This window comes from Lampetra fluviatilis, chromosome 12 (genome assembly GCF_964198595.1).
Source record: "Lampetra fluviatilis chromosome 12, kcLamFluv1.1, whole genome shotgun sequence".
NCBI lineage: Eukaryota > Metazoa > Chordata > Hyperoartia > Petromyzontiformes > Petromyzontidae > Lampetra > Lampetra fluviatilis.
The window spans coordinates 2,666,881-2,692,333 of record NC_136286.1 but is presented as its reverse complement, the minus strand read 5'-3'; the positions used below and the strand labels follow the sequence as shown (position 1 = coordinate 2,692,333).

The following is a 25,453-nucleotide window of genomic DNA, read 5'->3' as shown; positions in this document are numbered from 1 at the left end:
GGTGGGGGAGGCGGGGGGGGAGGCGAGCGGGGGAGGCGAGGGGGGGTGGGGGAGGCGAGGGGGGTGGGGGAGGCGGGGGGGGCGAGCGGGGGAGGCGAGGGGGGGTGGGGGAGGCGAGGGGGGGTGGGGGAGGCGGCGGGGGAGGCGGAGGGGGGGTTGAAAGGGGCGGGGGGGGGGTTGAAAGGGGCGGGGGGGCGAAAGGGGCGAAAGGGGCGGGCGGGCGGGGGGTTGAAGAGGGCAGTCTCCTCCCACTTCAGCTTCGGCCCCCGTGAGCCGCGAAATGGCGGCGCGGCGGGCGCATCTCGCTTCACCCTCCTCCTCGTCGTCGTCTCCCAGCTCGGGCTCGCTGGACACAACAACAACAGCGGCGGTGGCGGCAGCAGCAGCAACAACAGCAGCAGCAGCCACTTCAACTGCAGCAGCAATGACAACGACAGTCGCGGGGTCTGCTACGTCTTCCCCATCCACGACGGCGGCAGCGGCGGCGGCAGCAGCAGCCGTGGTGGCATCGGCGGCGACAGGGTCCGGGCCGGGGGGCTCCGGCCAGGACAACTCCGCCGATGGAGGCGATGCGGGCAAGGAGCTGTTCGAGGCGTGCCGCAACGGGGACGTGGGCCGCGTGAAGCGCCTCGTCAGCCCCCTCAACGTGAACGCACGGGACACCACGGGCCGCAAGTCCACGCCGCTGCACTTCGCGGCCGGTGAGTGAGGGCATCGGTGTTGTTGTCATCATCATTACATCATTGCCTTATAATCATACTCATATTCATAATTGTCGACATTGTTACAACGGTGTATTCATGCTCGTCGTATTAATCATAGCAATCGTAATGATAATCGTACGTTTCATGTTCATCCTAAACCATCAGTTGAACACAATCCGTTATCGTGTTTATAATAATCGTTATACTCACGATTATATTAATCGTTAGTCATCTTCAGCAGTAGTATAAACAGCTTCGTTACTAATTATAATCAAACAGCAGCATTGTCATCTTTTATCAACACCGTGATTACCATAATGATCATGACAGCAATATTAGCACCAACGATATCTTTGCAATCTTCACAATCGTTATTACCACCACCATCCATTTCCATAAACATATCACCGTCATCAAAATTAACACCATTATCTTCGCTCGCAGCACCCACCACCACCGACACCCAGTATCACCGATAGAATCGTTTCCAACACAACTAACACATCACTTGCCATAATTACAGCACCCATCGCTTATATCATCACTACAATCTTCACCAATACGACCATCATCGTGACCATCACTGCTAACCCATTCGCTTCGATCAAACACAACGATCCCCCGTCCAACCTCAACAGACTGTAGGGGCAAGTGCTGTTAGCGAGCACCTATGAAGGTGCCGGCACGACACACGAGGGCGTGGGTTGCCAACACCACGCCCGGCCGCCTTTGTCTCCCCGAGTGGCGATGTTTACTCCACACCGCACCAGCTACTCATTTGCGGCCGAGTCGACCTACGGGAATGCCCAGGCCCGGTGTTGGTGGCCGTGAGCGGGGGAATCGAACTCTGCTAGCCGGGTTCGTCGCGCTAACCGCGGCGCCACCGCTCCCCTCACCGCCGTCGTCGTCACACGAAGCCGTGGGCGTGAGGTCGGGCCTTGTTTTTATTTTCTAGGAAAAGCCCGAGGCTTCGGCCTGTACGTCGTATGCACTTGGGGTGGCTTAAGTTCGCGTCTCTCTGAACCAAATGAGCTCAATTCGAGCGATGGATGAGGATTGTGGTCATGATGGTTATGCTGATGGCAGTCATGAGGGAGGATTGGGGGGGAAAGGTTTGGGTCGGGATGTTGGAGGAAGCCTAGGCCTACCTAAGCCTGATACAGGTTTTATAATGGTTTTAATTAACGCTATTAAATGTTACAAGTTTGTACTTAAACAGTACGGCGGTGTTGAGGTTATCGTGGAAACAATGAGACTATTAATTAACATCAAATTGCGTTCAAGTGGGGGCTAGTGAAGGGTTTTAAATATAAAAAATAAGTATTTTTACTAATAGCGCTTAAAAATAAAACGAACCAAACTACAACAGGAACCCATTATTAATTTATTTCCCTTCTGTGAAGTTTTGCATGTTGAGTTGCGTTAATATTAGACGCTTAGGATTCTAATAAACCTGTAAACATGATGCACTATACAATACTTGAAGATGAATCACTCGTTCTCGCCTCAGTGCGACACTGACACTTTACTGACAGCAGTTTAATTACCGCCTTACCTTGGCAGCAGTATCAACATCTCAAATGTTGCTGCATAAGATTACTTTCTAATAATACTGGTAATGACGTTGACCATACTGTCCGACGCCTGTGTGGAGAGATCTTCATCCATCAGTAGATGTAGTTGAGATGATGGATAATGCCAGGTTAGCGAGGAAAGCCTCGTAGTTTCAAGTCTTAACTTGGGTTCCTGCATTGCTATGTTTTGAAAATATTTTTTTTGTATCTCGTCAACACGACGATTTGTTAAATAAAATTGATATTTTAGGAAGTAAGAAAAATCAATAACAAGGTCGATTATGTATTTTTGCTGGTACAAAATCCAGCAACCATTTGAGAACTGCGCTGCCATGATGTCATATAACTAACCTAATGGCTCATATTACCGTCGATATTGTGCAGTGCCAATCCAGTTGTGCATTTTTCCTGATTGTTGGCTTGAGTGAATATATAGAGTTTTAGAATATTGTACTCAAGAACTCTGCGCTATATTTCTCTGCATCAATACGGAGCATAAATAATTCAAGTTTATTTGTTGGTGCGCACGAATATTTCGCTGCTTGTAATGGCTTTGCATCTCATGCATGTCCTTGGGGACGACTGTTGTTTTTTATGTTGCTGGCCTTTACCTCGTACTGAAGCTAATCAATTAAGCTGTGTTGGCGCATTTTCTCACGCGTTAATGCATTGGCAGATAAATCAAGATACTGCTTCATGCACAGGAGATATCATTAATCTAAACTAATGTAATTGCAAAATAGTTAGATGTATACTTAAACAATAACAATTATCTGAATGTTATATATTTACGGCTTGGTGCAAAACGTATGTGGTTTGGCATGTCAGTCAAGAATTGCTTTGTTTAACCAAATCTAAATTTTGATGTGTCAGTGCTGCTCCCCCAGTTGCTCCATTGAACCCATATCTGCATGGGATACTTCAGTCCAGCAAAAACCTATCATCCTTTGGCTAACCTTAGTCCTATTTAGCTGAGGGACCTCAACATGCAGAGTCACTGCAGTTCAGGTCCTCCACTGTTATGGAGTACGGCCTTGGCTTCAGTAACTAACGCTTTGTGCGTGTGTTTGCATTGAACTCGCGCAGGCTTTGGCCGCAAGGATGTTGTGGAACACCTCCTGCAAAACGGGGCCAACGTGCATGCCCGCGACGATGGCGGCCTCATCCCCCTGCACAATGCGTGCTCGTTCGGCCACGCCGAGGTGGTGAACCTGCTACTCAGGCAGGGCGCCGACCCCAATGCTCGTGACAACTGGAACTATACCCCACTCCACGAGGCTGCAATCAAGGGCAAGATTGACGTGTGTATAGGTGAGTGTCGACGCAACACGGATAGTGTTTATGCCTATATTGTTTACTAATCCGTTGTCAACTCACACGTCGGCAGCGTGCAGTGACCTTATTTTCTTACGCATAAAGAGATTGAGATACGGCCTGCACAATTTTGTGCTGTCCGGCCCATCTACATGGAACTCACTGGTCACTGTCCTGGATTTGTCAACGTGAACAAGTTCTGCAGTAGACTATGGTTTGAAATGATCTGTACAGCTGATGCGGCATAAGCATTGTGCCTTCGTGATTGCTAGCCTTTGTGCTCTAAAAATGGCACGAATATCAAATCATTTGTGTGTCACGCAGTCCAAATGAGCCTTGCTTGGTCCCACCAGCACACAGCACGCATCTTAATCACATTTCACGATGTTAATATATGGTTCCCTAGATTTGACGCGGGCTCGACTTTCTGCACAAACAGGTGTAGCTAGTACAGCTGACGACATCTTTACTTGTTCCCCCTGTAGTGTCGTTGGCAAATTTGGATCTTTACATTGCCTGACAGGAGCCTACTTGAATAACTGGTCTCTCCAATTTGCACGCTCTTGTGATCTGAAGTGAATGCGGATTTGTGGAAATTGCGTGCAAATGGAATAATTGCTCAAATGTAAGGTTTGGAAGAGAAGCGTTTGTTTTTGCTGTGACATACTGTTAAACTACGACACATTTTTTGTTAATTGCTTGAGTGCCGTACATTTTAGCTGAAATGCATGTTGCCCAAATCAGATTTTTTTTTATTTGAGTGTATAATCAGCCCACCAATATTTTGTAGACAGCACCACTCACTATTAAGCATTGCTCATAACCTCTGTGTGGTGTTTTCTAGATGGGAACATCAACTGCCTTTATCTTGAGCTAACAGGAGATGAGTGACTGTACAAGGATATTTTAAATAGAGCTTTCATAGATTTATCTTGTATCAAAGGGCAACAATGTTGGCAACGTGTAATTGGTGGGACATTGTGTCTGGAGCGAAGAGAGAAAGAGCTTTCATTTTGCTATCATTAAGCAAGCGACGAGATTGCAGCCAAGTGCTTTTAACATTGACCCAGTATTGTTTAGGTCGGCATTTTGTGTCGTTTTTTTTCCTGTGCTTGCCAATATTTAGTTGTAAGCATGTGCACAGTACTCGTAAATATATAAGCCATTAATTGCCAAAACTTGGTAGAATTTGTAAGAGCTTTTGTTGGGAGTGGACTAATTATGGTATTGATTCTATTTGTAAATGTATTTATGCATTTCATTAAAAGAGTACATTTCACTTAACATTTCGATTTAAAGCTTTCGTGACTGCAGGGATTCATCTTCTTGGTTCTTTCGGTAAAGTCACGTAGAAGGGAAGTAATAAAATAATAAAAATAAAATAATTCTCACGACGTTTCGGCCACAACGCAAGCAGCCGTCCTCAGGTGAAGAATGAAACACCACCAAGCTTGGAGCATATATTTAAGCTGGGTTGGAGGGGGGGAGGTGGGAAGAAGAGCGCCTTGACAAAATAATTTGTATAACATATTCAAAACATAATTTGCATATGTTTTGAATTTGTTATACATCATCATTATAGTTTAAGCACAATAATCTTTGAAGCAGCCATTAACGTCTGCCTTATACTGTTTCTACATGTTCGTCTGTCAGCATATCAACAGTGATTAATTTCTCAGGTTATATATTTATTTCAAATCATTAATTAGACCACCACATTGTTTTAGATAAAATGTTGGTGCCTGGGGCATTTTTTTCCCTCTACGATAGCGTTGAGTATGCGGTGGGAGGAAACATATGCAGTTACGTCAGCATTGTTTTGGGAGGTAACGAATTGATTGTTCAGTAGCAGTTATTGGTCTTAGGTTAGCCGTGCCATCCACAGCCTGTGATGTAATGGGAACGCTGGAGCCACGCCAGGTTCAAGCCCATCTGCAGGCGGTCGGAGAGGAGGGGGCATGCTGTGGGGGGAAAAAGGGAGATGGACCGATTCGGTTTATTTATCTGCTGCAGCGGACGAAAGCTGAATCGCTGATGTGCGTGTTTCTATAGCTGGAAGGTTCTTTTGAGCTGCACACCAGTCAGAAGCGACGATGTTTGCAGTGAAATTTTGAACGGCGCTTCTTTGGACATCCTTCAACCTATTCCCAGCGCATGGGATCTCTTAATGCTTTACGGAAATTACCACGTCTTGGGGGGAAACTACGAGGCAGCCTGCAGTTAATGATGAACGTTCACAGCGCAGCTGAGACAGCCCTTCAGGAGGCTTGCCGAGCAAGCTGTTGATCTCAGCCGACGCCGTGCTGTTAGAGCACTTTTCGTAGAAGAAGGAATTTTAGCAGCATGCAGTCGCACAGCGTTTATCTGTGATTCATCATCCGCAGAGAAAGATTTCATCGGGAGTTTATCTGGGTTTTTCTGTTAACATTTTTTTTTATTTTAAATAGTCGTGGTGTGAAAGATGTCGCTGAAGTCACCACAGTTTTATACAATTTCATGGCGTGATCATAAATTTAAACCTAACATGGATTTAAGCGTGATAAATTATTGAATTGTAAGAAAACTGATTATGTATTCTGTAGCGCATCTCTGCAGCTATTAAGTAGTGCATTAATGCAGTTTACTGAATAACAGATTCATATCCATTTTTTATTTTATTGGTGAGGTTATTGGCTTTTTTTTAGTCTGATTTACTTTAAGATAGCAGTGTAATTTCAGCATGTCAAACTACCAGCGAGAGTTTTATTCTATTTTGTGCGTAAAATCGTATTACAATGCTTGTACGTGCTGATTTGTAGCTCAATAGGCTAGTTTGCTGCGTGGCTTTAGCGTTCAAGAATTGACAGTTAATCTGCGTCACCATTTTGCATTTTGGCACCGTGAACATGATTGTTTTATCTTTTGTAGCTTGTGATGTAGCAGCAGCATTTGTAATTTGTAGCCATCTACGAACCCTTGTCTTACCATGCGCTAGTTCTTCAGTAGGTAGCCTCTATCAAATTGCTTCGGTCTTGGATGCTTTTCCACTTTGGATCTACATTTTAACAATATTTATTGGAGGGATTTGCCTTGCGTCAGCTTGCTAGTCGTTTTCACTCAGCGGTGCTTTCAAACTTGCCTTTCCTGGACAAGGATAACATCGGACTGGATCGACTACGCCTCTCAACAAGGCACCAGCCTCTGATTAGCTACCCTCACCTCTCGCTGTGTGGCTCGCGCCAAGCCCAGCTTCGATGTTGCACTCATGCGGAGTGGCGACTGACACGTGGTACTGCCTGCCGTGCTTCCCCTGCCTAGTGCTCTTGCAGCATGGTGCCGACCCGGGAATCCGTAACACGGACGGCAAGACGGCTCTCGACCTGGCCGAGCCAACTGCTAAAGCAGTGCTCACAGGTAAGCAGTGCACCGCATTCACCTTGCCTCTGCACCGCACAACACTGCACCGCACCACATCGCACTACTGTACACCTTTAACGCAGGGCTGCACCATCCTCAAGTTAAAGTCCAAAGCCTTAAACCACTACGCACGCATTTGACGTGGTCGGTATGCTTCAAGTAAAAAATACTGCAAGGACTGTGAGTAGCAATGTGTAAAAACCAAATGCCAAAATTATCAGCCTATTATGGGCTCTTGAAAGGCATTGTCAGTAATGATGGTGGTGAGGTGGTTGTATCACTCGCTGAGAAGAGTGGACAATTAGCTCGTATGGCTTGTGTCGCGTACTTGCAAATGAAGCTCTGATGGTGTGACGTCTGCTGGGTGCGCGGCTTGTATGGTGCTGCCATGCTTATAGATGTCATCAAACACTGCTGTGGTGAGGGCAGGCATCAAACAAGCACACCGCATGAAACATCACATCACTCGGTGTGCTCACCCCGACCTCCCTGAGGATAGCTCTTTCACGAATTCCCATTACTCTCTGGGGTCTTGAAAGGGGGGAAATATTTCCTGGCAGATGACCAGCTTTTGCCCAATGTTAGCAAATTTGCAAGTGAGTTAAGATTAGGCTTGAGAAAACAAAATGTATGTTGCTTAAAATTTTGGCTGATAGGCTTTTACCAGGATTTGTGGTTGTGCCTCTATTTTCCCTTTACACTTTAAAACTTCTGATGCCTGTTCATTGTATTTCTATTTATTATTTTGAAGATGCCAATTGACCCTCTGATTATAATTTGTATAGATATGGAGGATGGCCATTTTACATTTTATTCCAAGTGTCTGTGTATCGGCCATGTGTCATATACTACATGTCAAACTTGTTATTTGTCCATTATGGTTTGTAAGAATTTTTATTTCAATGTTGCAAAATTGTCAACAGCATGTGTACGGATTGTGTGCATATTGTATATACTTATAAATATTGAGTGTCGTATTGGTGTATTGCGCATCAAATTAATGTATTGGACTAATGGAATTGTAGTGTTGTGGGCTGTCTTCAGTCTAATATAATCTAAAGGAAAATATAACAAAACAAATAAGCCCCTGCATGTCAGTGATAGTATTTTCCATTTTGCTTAATAGTGACTAGATGACATTGATAACATAGAAGCTGCATTTGAGAGGGGGGATATGTGCTCTAAATTGGCCTCTTTCAGAAACATGTATTGATTACGGCATTCATGATTTTCATCTGTAACGCACAGCTAGGCTTCTCATTGAATGTCGACCAGACACAGGGTCCTGCAGTTTATTCCCAGCTGCTGCATAATGTCAGAGTAGGGTTAACCCCTGCCTGCCAGGAGCATGCCCAGCTGTGTGACCTTGGCACACATGCAGTTTGACTTTTCGAAAGAATATTTATTTTTCTTACAGCTTGAAGTGATGGTTTTCCCAAAGATAATTTACACAGTGCTTCTCTCACTTGGAATCTGAATAATAATATTCATTTACAGCCCATCATTAATGTACTGCTGGGAGAACGTCTTTCTATGCCATGTCAGTGCAGTTTGATTGGGTGGTGGGGTGATGGGGGAGCCCTTGACCAGTTCCGATATCACTTGCCACTTATATTAGCCATCATCAGGAATTCAACTCTGATTGCTTGTTTCATAGGACAGTGTGTGCTACCTCCGGTGCCACAGCAGTATTTGGCACCCTAATTGTTGACCCTAATATTTCACAGCGTCCTGCATGTGAAACTTGTGCAAATCGTTTTAAGTTATGTTCTTTCAAGTAAAACGTTATCAGATTTAAAGCAAAGTGCTATCTTTCTTCTGGGTGGTCTATAATACACTACTACAATCCCACCTATTTATTAAATGCCATTTCAATTATTTTAACTGCAGAGTCCTGTTTCTCATTTTGACTGTCCAATTTGAATTAGTAATTTCCAGAACCACTGACCATAGTGGACTCAATCGCCTCTTCGCACTCTTCACACAGCAAATAATTTCATGTTAACTATTGCTATTGACGCACATGCTACTTCTTGATTATCACAAGTCATCGGCACATTGCTTGTTTTTCACGCGAGGGGAGAGGGTCTCCTTGGGTGGCCGATTTTTCCCTGCCTGTCAGACCCCTGTGTTGTGCCCTTTCGCTGGAACTGCAGTGGTTAATTTAATAGAAAACGTGCCTTGTTCGTGCGTAATGGAATTTGAGCAGGCTTGTGTATCATGTGGTAGAATGTAATGCTGACAACATGATGGGGAATTTTCAAAAACGTTTCTTTTTAATGGCATTTTGGTGACACGCGCGACAACATTTAACGCACTCTTGTTATTGTGAAGTGTCCATAAAAGGCAAGCATTATGGATGGTTGACAATTACCCAGCGGAGTTGGTTAATTATGCATCACTTGGAAGTTAAAATTATCCATTCTTTGTAACCTAATTTACAGAAAAGGCATTTTTAATAGTTGACATTCCATCCTGTTTAATTAAAATGGCCATGCCAGCACAGCTTTGTCTTTGTCAGGCGCAGGGTATATTTAACTTTCCTGCAGACACGAGTGCCACTGCGGTGTAAATTGTTCTCTGCAAGCAGTTATGGATTGGTAGGCCTCACTAATGAAATTAGACCTCCCTCAGCCTATCACATTTCCCGATTGGTGTCATGGAAGCGGGCGGAGAGGGCAACCGAGCGTCGCGGCGAGTGGACGTGTGGGGAACGGGCGGGGGGGAGCGGCAAGGAGGAGTGGAGGGCAACAGAGTGGGGTGGGAAGGAGAAGTCTGGATGGATGCAGAGGCAGTGAATCTTGTCACTGATGCGTGAACATATCCCAGCCGGGTCACTTGCGCCACTCCACGCGCCTGTGTCTTGCTTCCATTCGTCCGGAGAAAGTTGGGTCCGGTGGTTGGCGCATTGTGGTCCTGATTCACCATGCCGTGTCGCCCCGCAGGTGAATACAAGAAGGATGAGCTGCTCGAAGCAGCGAGGTATGCTACTCGCACTGAGCTTGCCCTCTCGCAGCCCCACCTCCTTTGTCCCCACCGCAACCTCGGCTCCAAATCAAATGCATGAAAATCAATATTTGGAGCGGTGGCACATGGAGAGACGGCTTATCGATTTCGTAATTATTCTCCAGCCGTGACAACATTTCTTCTCAGAAATATTGATGTGAAATTTTCAGCATAATGGCAAAATTTTCCTGAGCCATGCAGCTTGTAATGCTGTCTCTGTACCATAGCTATACTTATTTCACAAATAAGCCCTCAGCTGCTAATTTATCAAATTAACCAAATAATTTTCGTTTTGTTTTTAATTAAGCTGTCAGAATCATAGAATGTTGATGGTTGATGTGAAAAAAACACTTGTGTTGTGCTGATTTTTCACAAACACCATTAAAAAAATGGCCCTACAAAAACAATGTGATATTAGGATGAGAGCTAAAAGCCATTCTGACGGTGCTGATCATGCCACATTGTCGCATGTGAATGCCTTTTTGCGTGACGAAAGGATCTAACACGTGGTGTCTTGATTGCTTCCTAGGAGTGGTAATGAGGAGAAGCTGATGGCTTTGCTCACGCCGCTGAACGTCAACTGCCACGCCAGTGACGGCCGCAAGGTACAGCGAGCCTACCTTTTGGGAAAAAAACCCCGGGTGTTTACATTTTACCGAACATTGCACACCATCCTCAGATATGAGAATGATAATCCGTATTTTTTGTACATGTTTTTTTACGTGCGTTGGAGAATGCGCCCAAACATGAAAGGGGTTTTGTGAAACCTCTGCACCCACGCGTGAAATGTCATTTCCCATTGTGAGCGGATCGCGCGTGCGCTTCCTCGACGCATTCACGACCAGCGCACACGCTGGCGCCTCGCTGCGCAGTTGTGACCTTTGCAGCTTCGCAATGGGCATCACTTTCATTTCAACTGCTCAAAGTGGTAGGGGGTACACCAGTAGACTGGTCCCCAGGGCTCCGTGTCACTCTTAACTTGCCTGTGACGAGAGCCCGAGTAACTAGGAGCTGTCTTTCAGTACGGCCGTTGTGGTTTTTTTCAGCTTTGAATACAGATGGCAGTCATTTTGCCTTTTTATCCAAGAAAAATTCTATTTGGATTCAGTGTTACCATTGCAAAGTAGTTATGGAAAATAGCCGGGCATAAAAAAAACATGGGTACGAACGAAATGGCTGGAAATCCATGCGTAAGTGCTCTTGCTGCATATTTTGCAGCGCCGTGTATAGTGCTATGGTTATAAATAATTAAGTGTGAAATGAAATTGCTCTTGAAATCGCAGCTTAAAAGGCGGTGCATTAGTTTGTGTGCGATGCCACAACAGAATTAATGTTTTTTCGCTGCGGTGCAGTTTCACTTGTTTATGTGCGCCCTCTCTGTTGATGTCCAGTCCACGCCCCTACACCTGGCAGCCGGATACAACCGCGTGCGCATCGTTCAGCTGCTGCTGCAGCACGGGGCCGACGTTCACGCCAAGGACAAGGGGTGCGTGCCCTCCCACCCCTTCGCCCCCTAGCCCCCAACCCCACCACAACCTCTACCCCACTTCCCCATCCTCTACTGTCTCTCTGCCCCCCCCCACCCCTCTGTCCACGCCATGCTTCCAGCAATGCGCCACTGAGCGGCAGCCACGCATGGGTGCGTTTGTGCTGCTTGTGCCCCAGCTCCCGAAGTCTTGATGTTTGAGTATTGCGTGTTTACTCGGGAGGGAGGGAGTGAGCGAGCGTCATTTAATGTGCACCTCTTGGCTGTGTTGGCTGTGCCTTGCCACGGCCACAGAGAACATTGCGCCATCATGCAGCATGAGTTATTGGCAGACTTGGTTTGCTTCCTTCAACAATCTAGCTTTGCACAGTGTTTTTTAATGGGATACGTAGATTTTTTTTTTATATGCGTGTACTGTAATGTATAATTTAGTGCATCTGTGAACCTTGGCCATGAAGGAGGACTAAATTAAGCTTTTTAGTAGATATGCAGTAATCCTGCCTCCCACCTTCCCACAACAGTCAAAGAATAGACATGATTTGGGATCCCTATTCCATTCAAGAATATTTTTTATGTCTTTGTACGGTCTCATTTGTACTCTTGTAGACAACTGACTCGTCTGTATTGTAACGCCTCCTTTGTATCGTCTCCTTTACCATCATCACATTATCTAATGTGAACTGTCCGTTTCATTCCTTTCTCATTTGTCCTGAGCATTAGCGTAATCTAAACATTCGCATAAACTTTGCACAAATAAAAAAATAATCAATTCCGAGGCGCACGATACATTACGTGTATTGTGAGCGTAAGAATACTGTTTAATCGACTGTGTCGTGCCTCTGGTCTTGTAGGGGTCTGGTTCCTCTTCACAACGCCTGCTCCTATGGACACTATGAAGTGACGGAACTTCTCGTTAAGGTAGACTATGTTCTTAATGTCATTGCTTAGAGTTGATATGGTATTTAAGTTTTAGCCTTCAATGAATTTCCATGTCGCCACGCACCGGAATACTATGAGGGTCTCGGTGTCCTTAATGTAAACATTTGTTTCTTTCGGCTCCAATGAGGATGGAGTGGCACTCATCTATGCAGCCCTGAATCGGTGGTGAAAATGTTAATCTATTCTGGTATCAGACAAATACTGTTTACTGATGTTCTTTAGAAGGGCTAGGAAGTTAAAGTTTGACAAACTTGGTTGAAACTATAATGATAACTTACAAATTCCAAAAACCAAAATTCTCATTGGAGCTCCAAAAATTACATCCCCAGAGATTTGTTGGTTTCACGCACAGTGCATGGTCATCCTAAAGTTAAAATTGTATTTAAAGACTGATGCTCAACACTTAAAAATACATAGTCCCCATCATCATTGCATCAAGTAAATATCTTCCCCTGGAGTGTGACACAAAAGTTGATAGAAAGTAAGCAAAGCCTTTTACGAATGCATTTTTTTGTGCATGTATGTTGAACGTTTGCACCCTGTACGTAGCCAACCGTGATAATCGGAGAGTCATGATGTGTGCTATGGATGTGTGTGCATGTGTGTCAAAGCCACCTCTTAACTGGTATTCATGACACACGTGTAATGGCCTCCATTATGCTGAGACTGCGGTTACTGTTGAGGCCAAATGATTAAGGCAGATGTGGCTTAGTTTGGGCCGTGCTTGTACAAATGGATGTTCAAGTGAGGCTCTTACATTACAACACGTCAGACTTAATGACGGTGCACTCAAAGCTGTCATTTTAAGAGCAGTGTGATTTCCATTACGTTCACCATGCCAGTGCTTTTTTCCTTCGATTTTCTTTAGAACATATTAACTTTCTGGGCTATCGTTCATACGCAACTTAAAATTCCTAAAGTATAACATGAAAAGAGTATTAAACTATCTCTAAATGTGTGCTTTTGAGGGATGAATTTCGAACGAAATTAAAATTTGCCATTAAAATGTATTAGCTGACATCCAAACATATAAGTTAAGTAAATATTTATATTCAGCTGTTATCTGTTTCGAAGCCAATTTATTTAATTGCAGAACATGTAAAAAATTGAGTTTCACCAACCAAACATTTTAAAAAGTGATGAATAACCCTTTTCTCTCCCACATAAAATAAGAGGAGCTGTCATTTTTATACTCTTATAATCCTGTATTTGGAGCAATAAAAGTAATCTGCTTTTTATGTTATAAAATGGCAAGATAATGTATTGAGTTTTTTTTATAATTAGAATTTAAAGAATATTCTGGCAAAATATCTCATGAAGAGCACAAATTGAAAAGTTAGAGCAATTTTAAATTAACTATTTCAGGCTTCTGTATTCGTTACTGCCACCTCTTCAGTGTTGCTATCGATTACATGGCTTCCTAACTTATGCCGTTTCAACTCAATGGTTATTTGTTTCACGTAATTTCCATTTGTCCAGGTACCCACCTAGTTTTGGTGACGACGTCCTGGAGAGGAGCCCAGCCAGCAGCCATCCATAAAACTAGAGAGTTTATTATTTTTAATAGTACTTTGGTTATATTTTCATATTTTTTTGTACAGTTTTTGTTGAATTCCAAATTCATATTTTGTGGACATTGAAAGGAAAACCAAAGCGAGCGTGGTTTTTTGACTTGATTACCACATCTCAGTGTTGAATTATTATTCCACCTCGCGTCTGTAACATGTTTCCGCTCGCGTTCCACGTGTGTGTGTTAGCACGGCGCCAGCGTGAACGCCATGGACCTGTGGCAGTTCACGCCACTGCACGAGGCAGCGTCAAAGAACCGTGTGGAGGTTTGCTCGCTGCTGCTGAGTTACGGCGCGGACCCCACACTTCTCAACTGCCATTCGAAGAGCGCCATCGACCTGGCACCCACCTCTGAGCTCAAGGAAAGGCTCGTCTGTGAGTTGGCGACCGAGTAGAGTCTTGCTGACACTCTACCTCTTAAGCTGCAGGTTTAGTGGTGGCGGAGCTTGAGGCACTGCTTGCGAAAGACGTAGTGAATCTCGGTGGGATGTTATCACGTTAAATATAATCTTTTTACTTGGGTAAGATAAATTTTAACAAAAATGCGCTTAGCAGACAGTAATGCTCTAACTAGAGGCACTTGAGTGCCAATGCCGGGTCATATAATGTATTTGTTTATAGATCCAGGAAAGCATCGACGAAACTCAAGACTTTTTTTACTGGAGTGTCTGGCATTATTACCTACTATATTCACTGTACCCATCCACAATAACCATGAGGGGGTGACATTACTCCATATGGGGCAACCCCCCCCCCCCCCTCATTAATAATCATGAGCTGAACAATTTTTCTATGGAATATTTCAGATTTACTGCAATATACACCTGTCCTTGGACGGGCAAAAAAGGTAGTTTGGGATGTTTGACCAGTTCCACTAATGAGTGGTTGGCTCATCAGAGGAAAACGGACTATTCAGAAAAAAATCACACACTTGGGGGGATACTCGAACAGCTGCACAGATATATTCATGAACCCACTTGTAGATTTGAAACTCTAATCTATGCTATCTGCCCACCACCATAACCTCCAAAGCATGGATCACAGGAGGGGCCACAACGCTGATAATGGTCCCAGGGTAACCCGTGCATGAGCTTTCAATGACCATTGACCGGGTGTGTCGATGTGCATGGACGCAGATGAGTTCCGAGGACACTCGCTGCTCCAGGCGGCGCGGGAGGCGGACGTGACGCGTGTCAAGAAACACCTGGGGCTCGACATCATCAACTTCAAGCACCCGCAGACGCACGAGACCGCCCTGGTGCGAACCCGAGCTGTAGCTTGCTCTCAAGTGGGGGTCTCCCCAGAGTCCACTCAGCTCCTAATGAGCACCTGGTGCAGTGGTTGTCATCTTCGGTTCGGGAGAGACAAAGGCAGCCCGGGGGTGTGCGTGTTGTCAGTCGCACCGCCCGCCAGCCTATCATGCTGGCCTTAATAGGTGCTCGCTGACAGTACATTGTTACAGGCTAGAGCAGCCCATAAGACTAACTGAGGCGAAGGGGGGTGGAGGATTGCCGACTGATCCAGTCTTTTACATTTACTTCATTAGCTCTAACTTTTAATAGAAACGTGTAGTAATGTAGACTTTAGAAGGTAGAGCACGGACAGGATATTTATTGACTGGGAGAATATTGTGCTACCAATCATTTACTTTGTGTTATTGTGTCGTGCGCTGTGTGTGTGTTTCGACAGCACTGCGCCGTTGCGTCTCCCTACCCAAAACGCAAGCAAGTGTCCGAGCTGCTGCTCAGGAAGGGGGGCAATGTGAATGAGAAGACCAAGGAGTGAGCCACCCGCACTCCTCGCGCGCACACTGTATACAAGCATCAATGTTTTTTGTATATACTCTTCATTGACGCTGATGGTGTGAGATTTTTGTGGGCTGTGGGTTTGGGCCCATTGCACGGCTTTATTACCTGTAGTGAAAGCCTCTGTGATGAAGCGGTATAAAAAACGAATTGTGTGACGATCTGTTTATTTGCAGTCTCTTGACTCCTCTCCACGTGGCCTCCGACAAGGCGCACAATGATGTGATCGATGTGCTCTTGAAACACGGCGCCAAGGTATTTGCTTTGTTACTTTTGGAGCGTATTGATGACTCAAAAAATTGTTAATGCACATCGCCGACACTGTTCGGGTAGTGTAGAATATGTTGGCGGGATGTATGGGTGGTGAGTGCAGAGGTGGCTCCAAGGACTAATGTGTCAGCACTAAGCCAGCCTGTTGACATGAGCTCATGGGTTCCAATCTGTGTTTCAGCAACCTGTTAATAAACCAGTTTCCCAAGTGTAATCAATAAAAAAATGTATTCCAATTATCAGAGTGCCTAAATAACATTAAATTCCGATCTTCACTTTGTATATTTTAGATTTTACTTGATTTTCATGGCATTTGCTTAAAAAAAATATTCCCCAATTGTGGAAAAGAGACCAATCGAAGTGACTTCACATGTCATCTTCCATCTGCCATTCCTAACAAAAGATCTTGCATAGCTCTGCAGTGATAGCTCCAAATGTAAATGTCCTCATCTCATGGCACGAGCTAGGTAACACAATTGCAATATGATTGTCAGAAAATTACGGTATCATTCGTAGCACACGATGGCATGCAGTTTCATGTAACCAATAGTTGCGTTTACCAATCTCACACACTCGTGGTGGTCCTTTTGTCTCCTACAAAGATCAACGTGACGGACTCGCTGGGCCAGACATCCCTGCACCGGGCAGCCCACGCGGGCCACCTGACTACATGCCGCCTGCTCCTGTCGCACGGCTGTGACCCCAATTTGCCCTCCCTGCAGGGCTTCACCGCCGCGCAGCTGGGCAATGAGAGCGTGCAACAGATCCTGCATGGTGCGGTGCAGCACAGGAGGGCACTTCCACGTAACCACAACGACAATGATGTAGCCATATAACCAGTGCTGTTATGTAGTCTAGAGACGTGGGCGCCGAGATGGATATTGGGAATATCTCTTAACAGACAGGGAGACGGACTAAAGTAGTGAGTGGTTTAGCATGGGTTACGAATATTCTCAAGGATTTTAATTGATTTGAGACTTCGATGGGTTGGGAATGTGATAAGAAGAGATAAAGAAGATGCACTTGATAAGGGCTATGAAGATGGTGGTGCAGTGCATAACGAATAGTGGGAGAAGCAAGGGTGACGCCAGGATGTGTTGGAACAAGAGATGCAAAAAGAAAACGGATAGAATAGAAGCACATGGAAAAATACAATCTTAAGAAGCTGACCCCATGCAATAATTAGTTTTTTGGCTTTTGAAGGGAAAGCGTATTCCCATGTTGGGAGTGGAACAGTTGTACAGCGGTTCGTACACTGCACTACGAACCCGACGACCCGCGTTCCGTTGCCCAGTCTTGCACGGCATCAATGTAATTTGGTATCTGATCCTGTTCTTGGCTTTCACTAGGTCAGGGGTCTGCAACCTACGGCTCCTGAGCTGCATGCATCTCTTTAAGGACTGTTTCGTGACGTTATTTACTAAGGACGTTCTCGTATTCACATGCATTGCGGCTCTTGAAATATTGAATTTATTACTGAATTCTAAAAAAATGGCTTTTGTTATTTTGGTTGCCGACCCCTGCCCTAGGTCAAACTGGGCCCTTTGTGGTGTGCAAGCATTTGCACTGGGGAGGAAATTAAATATCAGACGTGGTGTTGTCCACCCCATACCCTCGTGTGACATGCTAGTCATAGTGCTTACTAACAGCACTTGCCCCAGCTGCCTGTAAGGCTTCACGTTGGGGATATTTGTGCTCGCACATAATATATTGCATAAAAATCTCAAGTTTGATATATTTCCTTCATCTATTTTTAAGACTCATAAATATGACATTCTCATCTCTTCTCCAGCTGCAGCTTCACCCGCTACTTGGTGTGTCTGTGACCCAACAAAATATTACTGCACCCACATTTCATACGAGCAATGGGAACACACGAATGGATCGCTGGAAAAAAAATATTTGCCATTTGGCTGTTTCATTTTCCGAGGAAGATCAATTGAAAGAAAAAAATAACTGTGATATGCCTCCTGAGGACAGTTGGCAAAGCGGAGAAACACAGACAAGCGGTGTGAATCACCGAAGGCGTGTTTTGTGTCTTGCTATCTCCAGAGAGTAGCCTTCCGGTGAGGAACTCTGACGTGGAGCATCAGCTGCTGGAAGCTGCAAAAGCTGGGGACTTGGACACTGTAAAGGTAAAAATCCGCTTTTGCATTTTAAAAGTAATTTTGTGTTTTTAACCTATGGCACCTTTTTGCCAGTTTCCAAGATGATGCAAAATAAGAATACTTGGGGCATGTTTTATCCACAAGTATGATTGGTTAATGCAGAATTGATGCCTTACCAAAGGTTTCTATTTGGCGTTTGAACATCTTAATACCTGCGTTATTGCCAGAAAGGGTGAAACCTGTTCTTTTTTCATGTAGGTTTTTAGAACTGACAGCTGGAAGATTCTCACTTTGAACAATCGAATCCACTTTTTAACATAGCAATCTTTTTTTTAGTGTAGCTAACAGTTGAATTCCTTTCACGTTCAAAATGAAATTGTATCGCATTTTTCTTCTTTGGCTTTTAACTTATGCTTCGTATAATTTTCCTTCCTGGATTTTACTTCAGTTTTGGTGGGGTTTCATTTTTTGAATTGCTTTTGCTATTTTATATTATCAGGAGAGTTGCCTCGACTTTTTCAGAAGGGTCCTGCCACGTTTTGGCAGTAGTGGATGATGTTGTTAACTGTTATCCCAATTGAATAATTTGCGGCTAAAATGTTCAGCATTGGGATGTTTGGCCTATACCAGTTACATTGTATGTTTTTTTTAGCTATGGGAGGAAACCGGAGATCCCGGCGGAAACCCATGCAGAACAGGGGGAGAACATACAAACTCCACACAGAAAGGCGCCCGAGTCGGGAATCGAACCCAGGCCCTTCTTTCTGTGAGGCACAAACAAGTGTTCCCATTGCGCCACCCTTGTGACATTCTGTTTTTATTTGTATTGAACTTGTGTTTCGTTTTGTTTATATTTTTCATTTTGTTTTGAATTCGCACTGGAATTGATTTGCAGTCCAGTTTTGTTTTTTTGGAACCAGGTCTCCCTTGAAAAAGAGACGTCTGGGCTCATACCCCATTTTAAATGAAGTGTATCTGTCTATAAATCTTTTACTGCAGCTTGCAGTGCCTTCAGAGTTAAATATGCATTCCAGCACTTAACATGGACATGCAGGCGCTGTGTTTCCAATCCAGTATCCAAAGATTGGCAGCAAGTACCGGAGCCCTCGCTGGCTATTTGAAGTAAATCGGTGAAATTGTTCATGCGGAACCGATGACACAAGCGTTCATTTTTCCCCATTTAGTTGGGCAATTGGCATGCCAACACCGTCCCTCTTTTGTGTGCGGCTTCCCTTTTAACGCCATCTCACCCACCATGTGCCTTCCTCCCCCACCACCCCCACCTCCATTCTCCCATCCAGCAACTGTGTACCACGCAGACGGTGAACTGCCGGGACATGGAAGGCCGACATTCTACGCCGCTGCACTTTGCGGCCGGTTACAACCGCGTGTCGGTAGTGGAGTACCTGCTGCAGCACGGTGCCGACGTGCACGCCAAGGATAAGGGGTAGCTCGCGCTCTCCACGACGTGCCGCAAACACACCCCACACCGCTCGCTCACTCGCTCGCAGTGGCAAGCGTCAAGGCCCGTAGGCACAGCTCCCAAACCCGTGTGGGTGGAAATATAGTTTCTGCTCACGTTCGCTGTGAAATGTATCAAGTTGGTGCTGTACAGATATGGCCTCTTTTTACGTTGAAAAAAAACCTGCTGATTTAAGCGCGTCGCAACAATGCAGTCATGGCCGAGTAAGCATTTTGCATGAGGCATGTTCCTTTTTTCGTTTATATATTCTATGGTCTTCCCCCCCCCCCATTTCCAATTATGCAATTGGAATCGTGCCATGAAACAAAAGAATCCATTCAGTTTGGAGCAGTTCCATTTGTCATAAAATGGCTGTGGCAGAGACTTTTTCACAAAACACTTGAAAGATTGTGAAAGTTGCCTGTATTTTACTCGGCATTAATTAGCGGGATTGAGGGAGACAAATGTAGTGGATGTGGAGCTGTCACATCACTTCTTCGTGAGACGTGCTGGCCTTTATAGGTACTCGCTAACAGCAGGTGCTCACTATAGTTTGAATAACTTGATGGAAGATCTATGTGTGAGTTGTATCAAAACCAGTCCTGGGCCTCCCCCTAGATTGCCTCGGCCTTAAATATGTACCTGGTGTGGTGTGTAAACATCAGCACTGGGGGAGACGGTGACATCTGGATGCGGTACGAGCCATACCCTTTCCTCGTTGCGTTTATCAAAACTACGTCTGGGGATCTTTGTGTGTGTCTGTGGTGCCGCCGCAGGGGCCTCGTACCCCTACACAACGCATGCTCCTACGGCCACTACGAGGTGGCAGAGCTGCTGGTGAAGCGTGGCGCTGTCGTCAACGTTGCCGACCTGTGGAAGTTCACACCGCTGCACGAGGCTGCCGCCAAGGGAAAATACGAGATCTGCAAGCTCCTGCTCAAGGTGGCACATGCCTTGTCACAGTTCAAGACCCCCCTCTGTCCGGTGCCACTTGCCCTTAGTTGAACAATTGGGGGTGCTGCAGTGGCAAGATGTTAACTACCTTGCCTGGTATATAGGTTGTCGTGGGTTCGATCCCGACTGATGCCTGTATATTTGGAATTAGCATGTTCTCCCTGTAGTTGTGGATTTTTCTCCAGGTTCTTCGGTTTTTCCTTCCACAGGAACATAAGTTTTAGATGATTTGGCTGCTATAAATTTCCACGTGATAAGTTACGTCGCTGAGCTATCATTTGTGGCCAGGTTGCTTCTGAAAAAGAGCTATATAGCTCAGTGGGTCTTACCTGGTAAAAGAAAAATAGGTTTAGTATTTAAAAATAGTTTGGTTGCTTAGTTTTAGTAATGATTCATGGGACCTCCTTTGCCAGTACCAAAATATGAGAATAGGTTTTCCCTTTTTTTCCGGCAACAAAACAGGTGTTAAGATGTTAAAACACCAAACTGAAACCTTGTACAAGGAATCATGTCCGCATTAACCACAATACTTGTGGTCAGAATGCAAACAAAAAACATACTCTGATAATATATGCATTAAATTTCGATTTAAAGCTTTCGTGACTGCAGGGATTGATCTTCTTGGTTCTTTCGGTAAAGTCACGTAAAAGGGAAATAATAAAAATAAAACATAAAATACAATTCTCACGACGTTTCGGCCACAACGCAAGCAGCCGTCCCTTCTACATGACTTTACCGAAAGAACCAAGAAGATGAATATATGCATTGTCTTTGAAACTGATTGGTCCACACCAGAGGCGGCTTTCTTTTGAGCCTAAGGTTTCAAAGGCATGCATATATTATCAGAGTATGTTTTTTGTTTGCTTTCTGACCACAAGTATTGTGGTTAATGCAGACATGATTCCTTGTAAAAGGTTTCAGTTTGGTGTTTTAACATCTTAACACCTGTTTTGTTGCCGGAAAAAAAGGGAAAACCTATTCTCATATTTAGTAATGATTGCTTGGTTAAAAACACTTAATTAATTCATGTCTAGGCAGGTTCAACACAAGCGAAATCAGTTGGCCAAACAAATTGCAAATCTTGCAACTTAATTTCCTGCTTATACGTGAACGCCTCTGGTGGCATTTTCATACGCACGTGTAAGCAATTTATTTGAATGCAACCAATTTGCACAACTAATCACTCAGATGTGCTATCCGCCTTTGTAGGAATCGAAACTTTCCTCTTCATATGTTTGCCAATATATAATGTTGCAACACATCAACAGTGGGTCAGGTCTCAGAAGTGCAAACAGCCATAGGCAAGGAATCGACGACAACAAAAGCAGCTGCAGAGAAGGCCCTAAACACCCTTTGAGTGGAGGGTTGACTGTTTTGACGGGAGGTTTTGTATTTGTGGAGAAAAGCATGACCCCAGATTGTGACATTTCCTTCTTGTGGAGGGGTTGAATGGTAACATCCAATGGGACTGGCTAAAGTGAATGGCAACTGTGAAAATGTAATTGAAAATGGTCGCATCCATCTTGAAATCAGATATTTTTTTATTCACTCGGGTTTAAAAAGAAAAGTCACTGCTTGTGTTATTGATGCACTTTTCTCATATAAGGTTTGATATGTCAATGTGTGACTGGTGCAACTATTGGTAAGCAATATGTTCTATGCCATGCTTGCATGCATTTTGCATTTCCTTGATTTGTCGAATTAATTTTGGCAACTTGGTACTAGGGACAACATTTGTATATTATACCCTCTGCACGATTCTATGATTTTTATTATGATTGGGAGTTAAGCATTTAATTAACATAATTTCTTTTTTTAGAGAATTTATTTTCACGTGAGCAATTCTACGAATGTATTGGCATTAATTTTTTTTGTACAAGATTTGTTATTAAAGCTTTCGGAACCATAATCTTTATTTTTCAACGCTTATCGCCCCACACAGCACGGCGCTGACCCAACAAAGAAAAACCGTGATGGGAACACGCCATTGGACCTCGTGAAGGAGGGCGACACGGACATCCAGGACCTGCTGCGGGGCGACGCCGCGCTCCTGGATGCCGCCAAGAAGGGCTGCCTGGCGCGCGTGCAGAAACTCTGCTCCGGCGAGAACGTCAACTGCCGCGACTCGCAGGGACGCAACTCCACGCCGCTGCACCTGGCGGGTGAGCCAAGCTGGTGCCGGCTGCAGTTGCCCGCTTGTGACCCTCTCGTTTAACATCTCTGTTTTTTACCAGGAGTGGAGCTACCGAGTTTATTGTCATTATAATCATAATAACAATATGAATTTCGTGTGTTTATCCAGGAACGTTTGACTTAAGTCTTGGCATTCTCTTGTTGTCAAAGAGTCGCGCATTGGGGATGGTGGGCAAGTCTCTCCTTGAAGATGTTTTTTCCCCATGGAAGAAAACGCACCGCTTATGAGGGGGTAAACATTCGAAGGTGTACAGAGATGGGTTCATGAGCATATTTGGTTCATTGCCATTTCAAAACTCGGCAGGTTTGGGGATTTGACATATTTTTGCGATCCATCAACTCTTGCTCACTAAGTGCTGGGTCACCGGCGAGTGCTATGTTACCCGGCTGACAAATGACCGCACCTTTCGAACAACTAATGTGTCTCTGCATAACTAATGACGAGGTCTCACTTTGCAAGACAGATGCGTTAACCTTAATAGTCTGTCCACTGGTAAAATAAATGATGTTCTACAACTTTTACGTTTTTTTAACTACTGCTTTTCAGCAGGCGGTGATACACATAAGGGATTGTGTATGATCAGCGCGCCATTACCTCCGTGTGCCCTCAGTGTACCTAGTCAGGCATAATTGATGTGGTGACATCACAGCTGTTGAGTGATTAATGACAACTTGTGCTGTTGATGAATGTAAGGCAGCTTGTAGTCATCATGGAATTACATATACGTCGAGCATTTTTTAAATGAATTCTTTAAAGAAATATGGAACCCAAAAAATAGATACTTCTGTAGGCTAGTATCCTGGGCTGTATGTGAATTAAATGATCTGTAAATGAGAAAGGACTTTAAAGTCATGGTCTAGCACATAACCATGTTCTTTTGTAATGACGTAAATACTTTCACGTTTTAAACATTTCTAGGTGTGAGGCCACACTGAATTTACTCTGGTACTGTCAGGATGAGCTTCGTTATAGCTTTAATAAACTATTTTATTAAACCCATGCTTATCAGACCAGGACACAGTTTAAGTATACACATGTTGAATTTAATTCGTACCTGTAAGTACGTAGCCAACCGTGTTAGTCGGAGGTGGTGCAACATGAGACCTGTGGCTTTGTTTTTCTGCTTGCATTTTAATTATCGCGTGTTTGTCCACTGTTATCCTCCACCTTCCTCCCCCCCACCAGCCGGGTACAATAACCTGGAAGTGGCGGAGTACCTCCTGGAGCACGGGGCAGACGTCAACGCACAGGACAAAGGCGGGCTCATCCCTCTGCACAATGCAGCCTCCTATGGGGTATGTCAGAAACGACCCATGCCACAATGCCTAGACATGTATCTACAAGACAGAAGCTGGGTAGTTTATTTGGTTGAGTCTTTACATTATTTAGTTTGAAAGTTTTAGACACAATTACATCACGGGATCGTGAAGAGATTGCCGATGGCTTGAGGACCTTGAGAAATTGATTGATCATGATTGATGATGATGCTGCCAATGCTTTATAAACAATGAATGATGATGATGTTAATCAAGTCCCATTTCACATTGTCGCATCATCTTTAGTGACGCTGGTGGTGTCGTCCTTGTTTTTCATGCAGCACGTAGACATCGCAGCACTGCTCATCAAGTACAGCGCGTGCGTGAACGCCACGGACAAATGGGCATTCACGCCTCTGCACGAGGCGGCGCAGAAAGGGCGCACACAGCTGTGCGCTCTCCTGCTTGCGCACGGAGCCGACCCCAGCATGAAAAACCAGGAGGGGCAGACACCGCTCGACCTCGCCACCGTGCGTAATGCCCGCAAGCTCAACCCCTGGCTCCTTGCTCACTTGCCCACTTCTTCCTCTTCATTCGCTCGATTGCCCAAAACCCTTGTGTATGCACAATCATCCAACATTTGGTTTGTCCGATTGCTCTCTCGTCCACACAAGCACCTCATCCTTTCGTGACTTTGGCGCCCACCTCCTCCTTGCAAGCGTTTGCCCCGTCGTTTGGGTGTTTGCCCATTCCCTCGTAAGCACAATCGCTCCATTGCTCACTCGCTTTCTTGCCCCATTCCCTTGTTTGCTTCTTTTCCCCTATAGCACACCCACTGTGATCAATCCGCTCGCTCACATACACCCTCACCCATTCTGCACCGCCAGTGGATTGGCAGGGCTCCATGTTGGATGACATTCTTGTTTCTTCAAGAACTTGCCCTTGATGCAGCGGGGAAAGCGCTGCCGCACGTGCCAAACATGTAAACTAGCACGGCACGGTCCATGTATTCTAGTCTGTTTCAGCTATACGTCAAACTTCAATATCATGATGGGCTAGGTCTAATATGCCTAATGGTGTGTGCTGGGTGTGGCAAGACATTTGTAAGTGTCATAACAATGACCACTGGTTGCAATCTTTTAAAGTGAGGTCGCATTGCTCTTCGCATAATTGGCACGAGGCCAGTGTCTCTATAATCATCCCATTAGTGGGCAAGGCATATCGAGATTAATTTATCCTCGGCTATTATTCACTGCTCGATGAAGGGCCTCCCCAACATCGTTGGCATCCTTTCAATGCTACGGTTCACTTCTCTCCTGCAGCACATAGTGGCGTATGCCTGGAGCCCAATGCTATGAAGGAATAGGTTGGTGGATTACACAGATATCTAAAGTCCCAAGCCCACTGGGCCCACTG

The 25,453-nt window shown here is 44.9% G+C and overlaps 1 protein-coding gene across 3 annotated transcripts in view; it reads left to right on the top strand.

The window, feature by feature from the left end:
* The first annotated feature begins 241 nt into the window (after window positions 1–241).
* The window catches only part of LOC144935043 (poly [ADP-ribose] polymerase tankyrase-2-like), a 37,386-nt gene continuing 12,174 nt past the window's right edge, over window positions 242–25,453 (top strand). For 2 of the 3 annotated variants that reach the window (XM_078861355.1, XM_078861354.1), the window contains exons 1-19: window positions 242–701; window positions 3,365–3,589; window positions 6,890–6,985; window positions 9,934–9,970; window positions 10,524–10,599; window positions 11,386–11,480; window positions 12,332–12,398; window positions 14,177–14,363; window positions 15,125–15,246; window positions 15,678–15,769; window positions 15,970–16,048; window positions 16,666–16,837; window positions 18,116–18,198; window positions 18,824–18,937; window positions 19,473–19,618; window positions 20,410–20,575; window positions 22,530–22,749; window positions 23,967–24,076; window positions 24,379–24,567. In XM_078861355.1, coding sequence (XP_078717481.1) covers window positions 281–701; window positions 3,365–3,589; window positions 6,890–6,985; window positions 9,934–9,970; window positions 10,524–10,599; window positions 11,386–11,480; window positions 12,332–12,398; window positions 14,177–14,363; window positions 15,125–15,246; window positions 15,678–15,769; window positions 15,970–16,048; window positions 16,666–16,837; window positions 18,116–18,198; window positions 18,824–18,937; window positions 19,473–19,618; window positions 20,410–20,575; window positions 22,530–22,749; window positions 23,967–24,076; window positions 24,379–24,567 — 2,697 coding nt within the window. In that variant the 5' untranslated portion in view covers window positions 242–280. The remainder of the gene's footprint in view (window positions 702–3,364; window positions 3,590–6,889; window positions 6,986–9,933; window positions 9,971–10,523; window positions 10,600–11,385; window positions 11,481–12,331; window positions 12,399–14,176; window positions 14,364–15,124; window positions 15,247–15,677; window positions 15,770–15,969; window positions 16,049–16,665; window positions 16,838–18,115; window positions 18,199–18,823; window positions 18,938–19,472; window positions 19,619–20,409; window positions 20,576–22,529; window positions 22,750–23,966; window positions 24,077–24,378; window positions 24,568–25,453) is intronic. The other variant, XM_078861356.1, reaches the window with a different exon arrangement.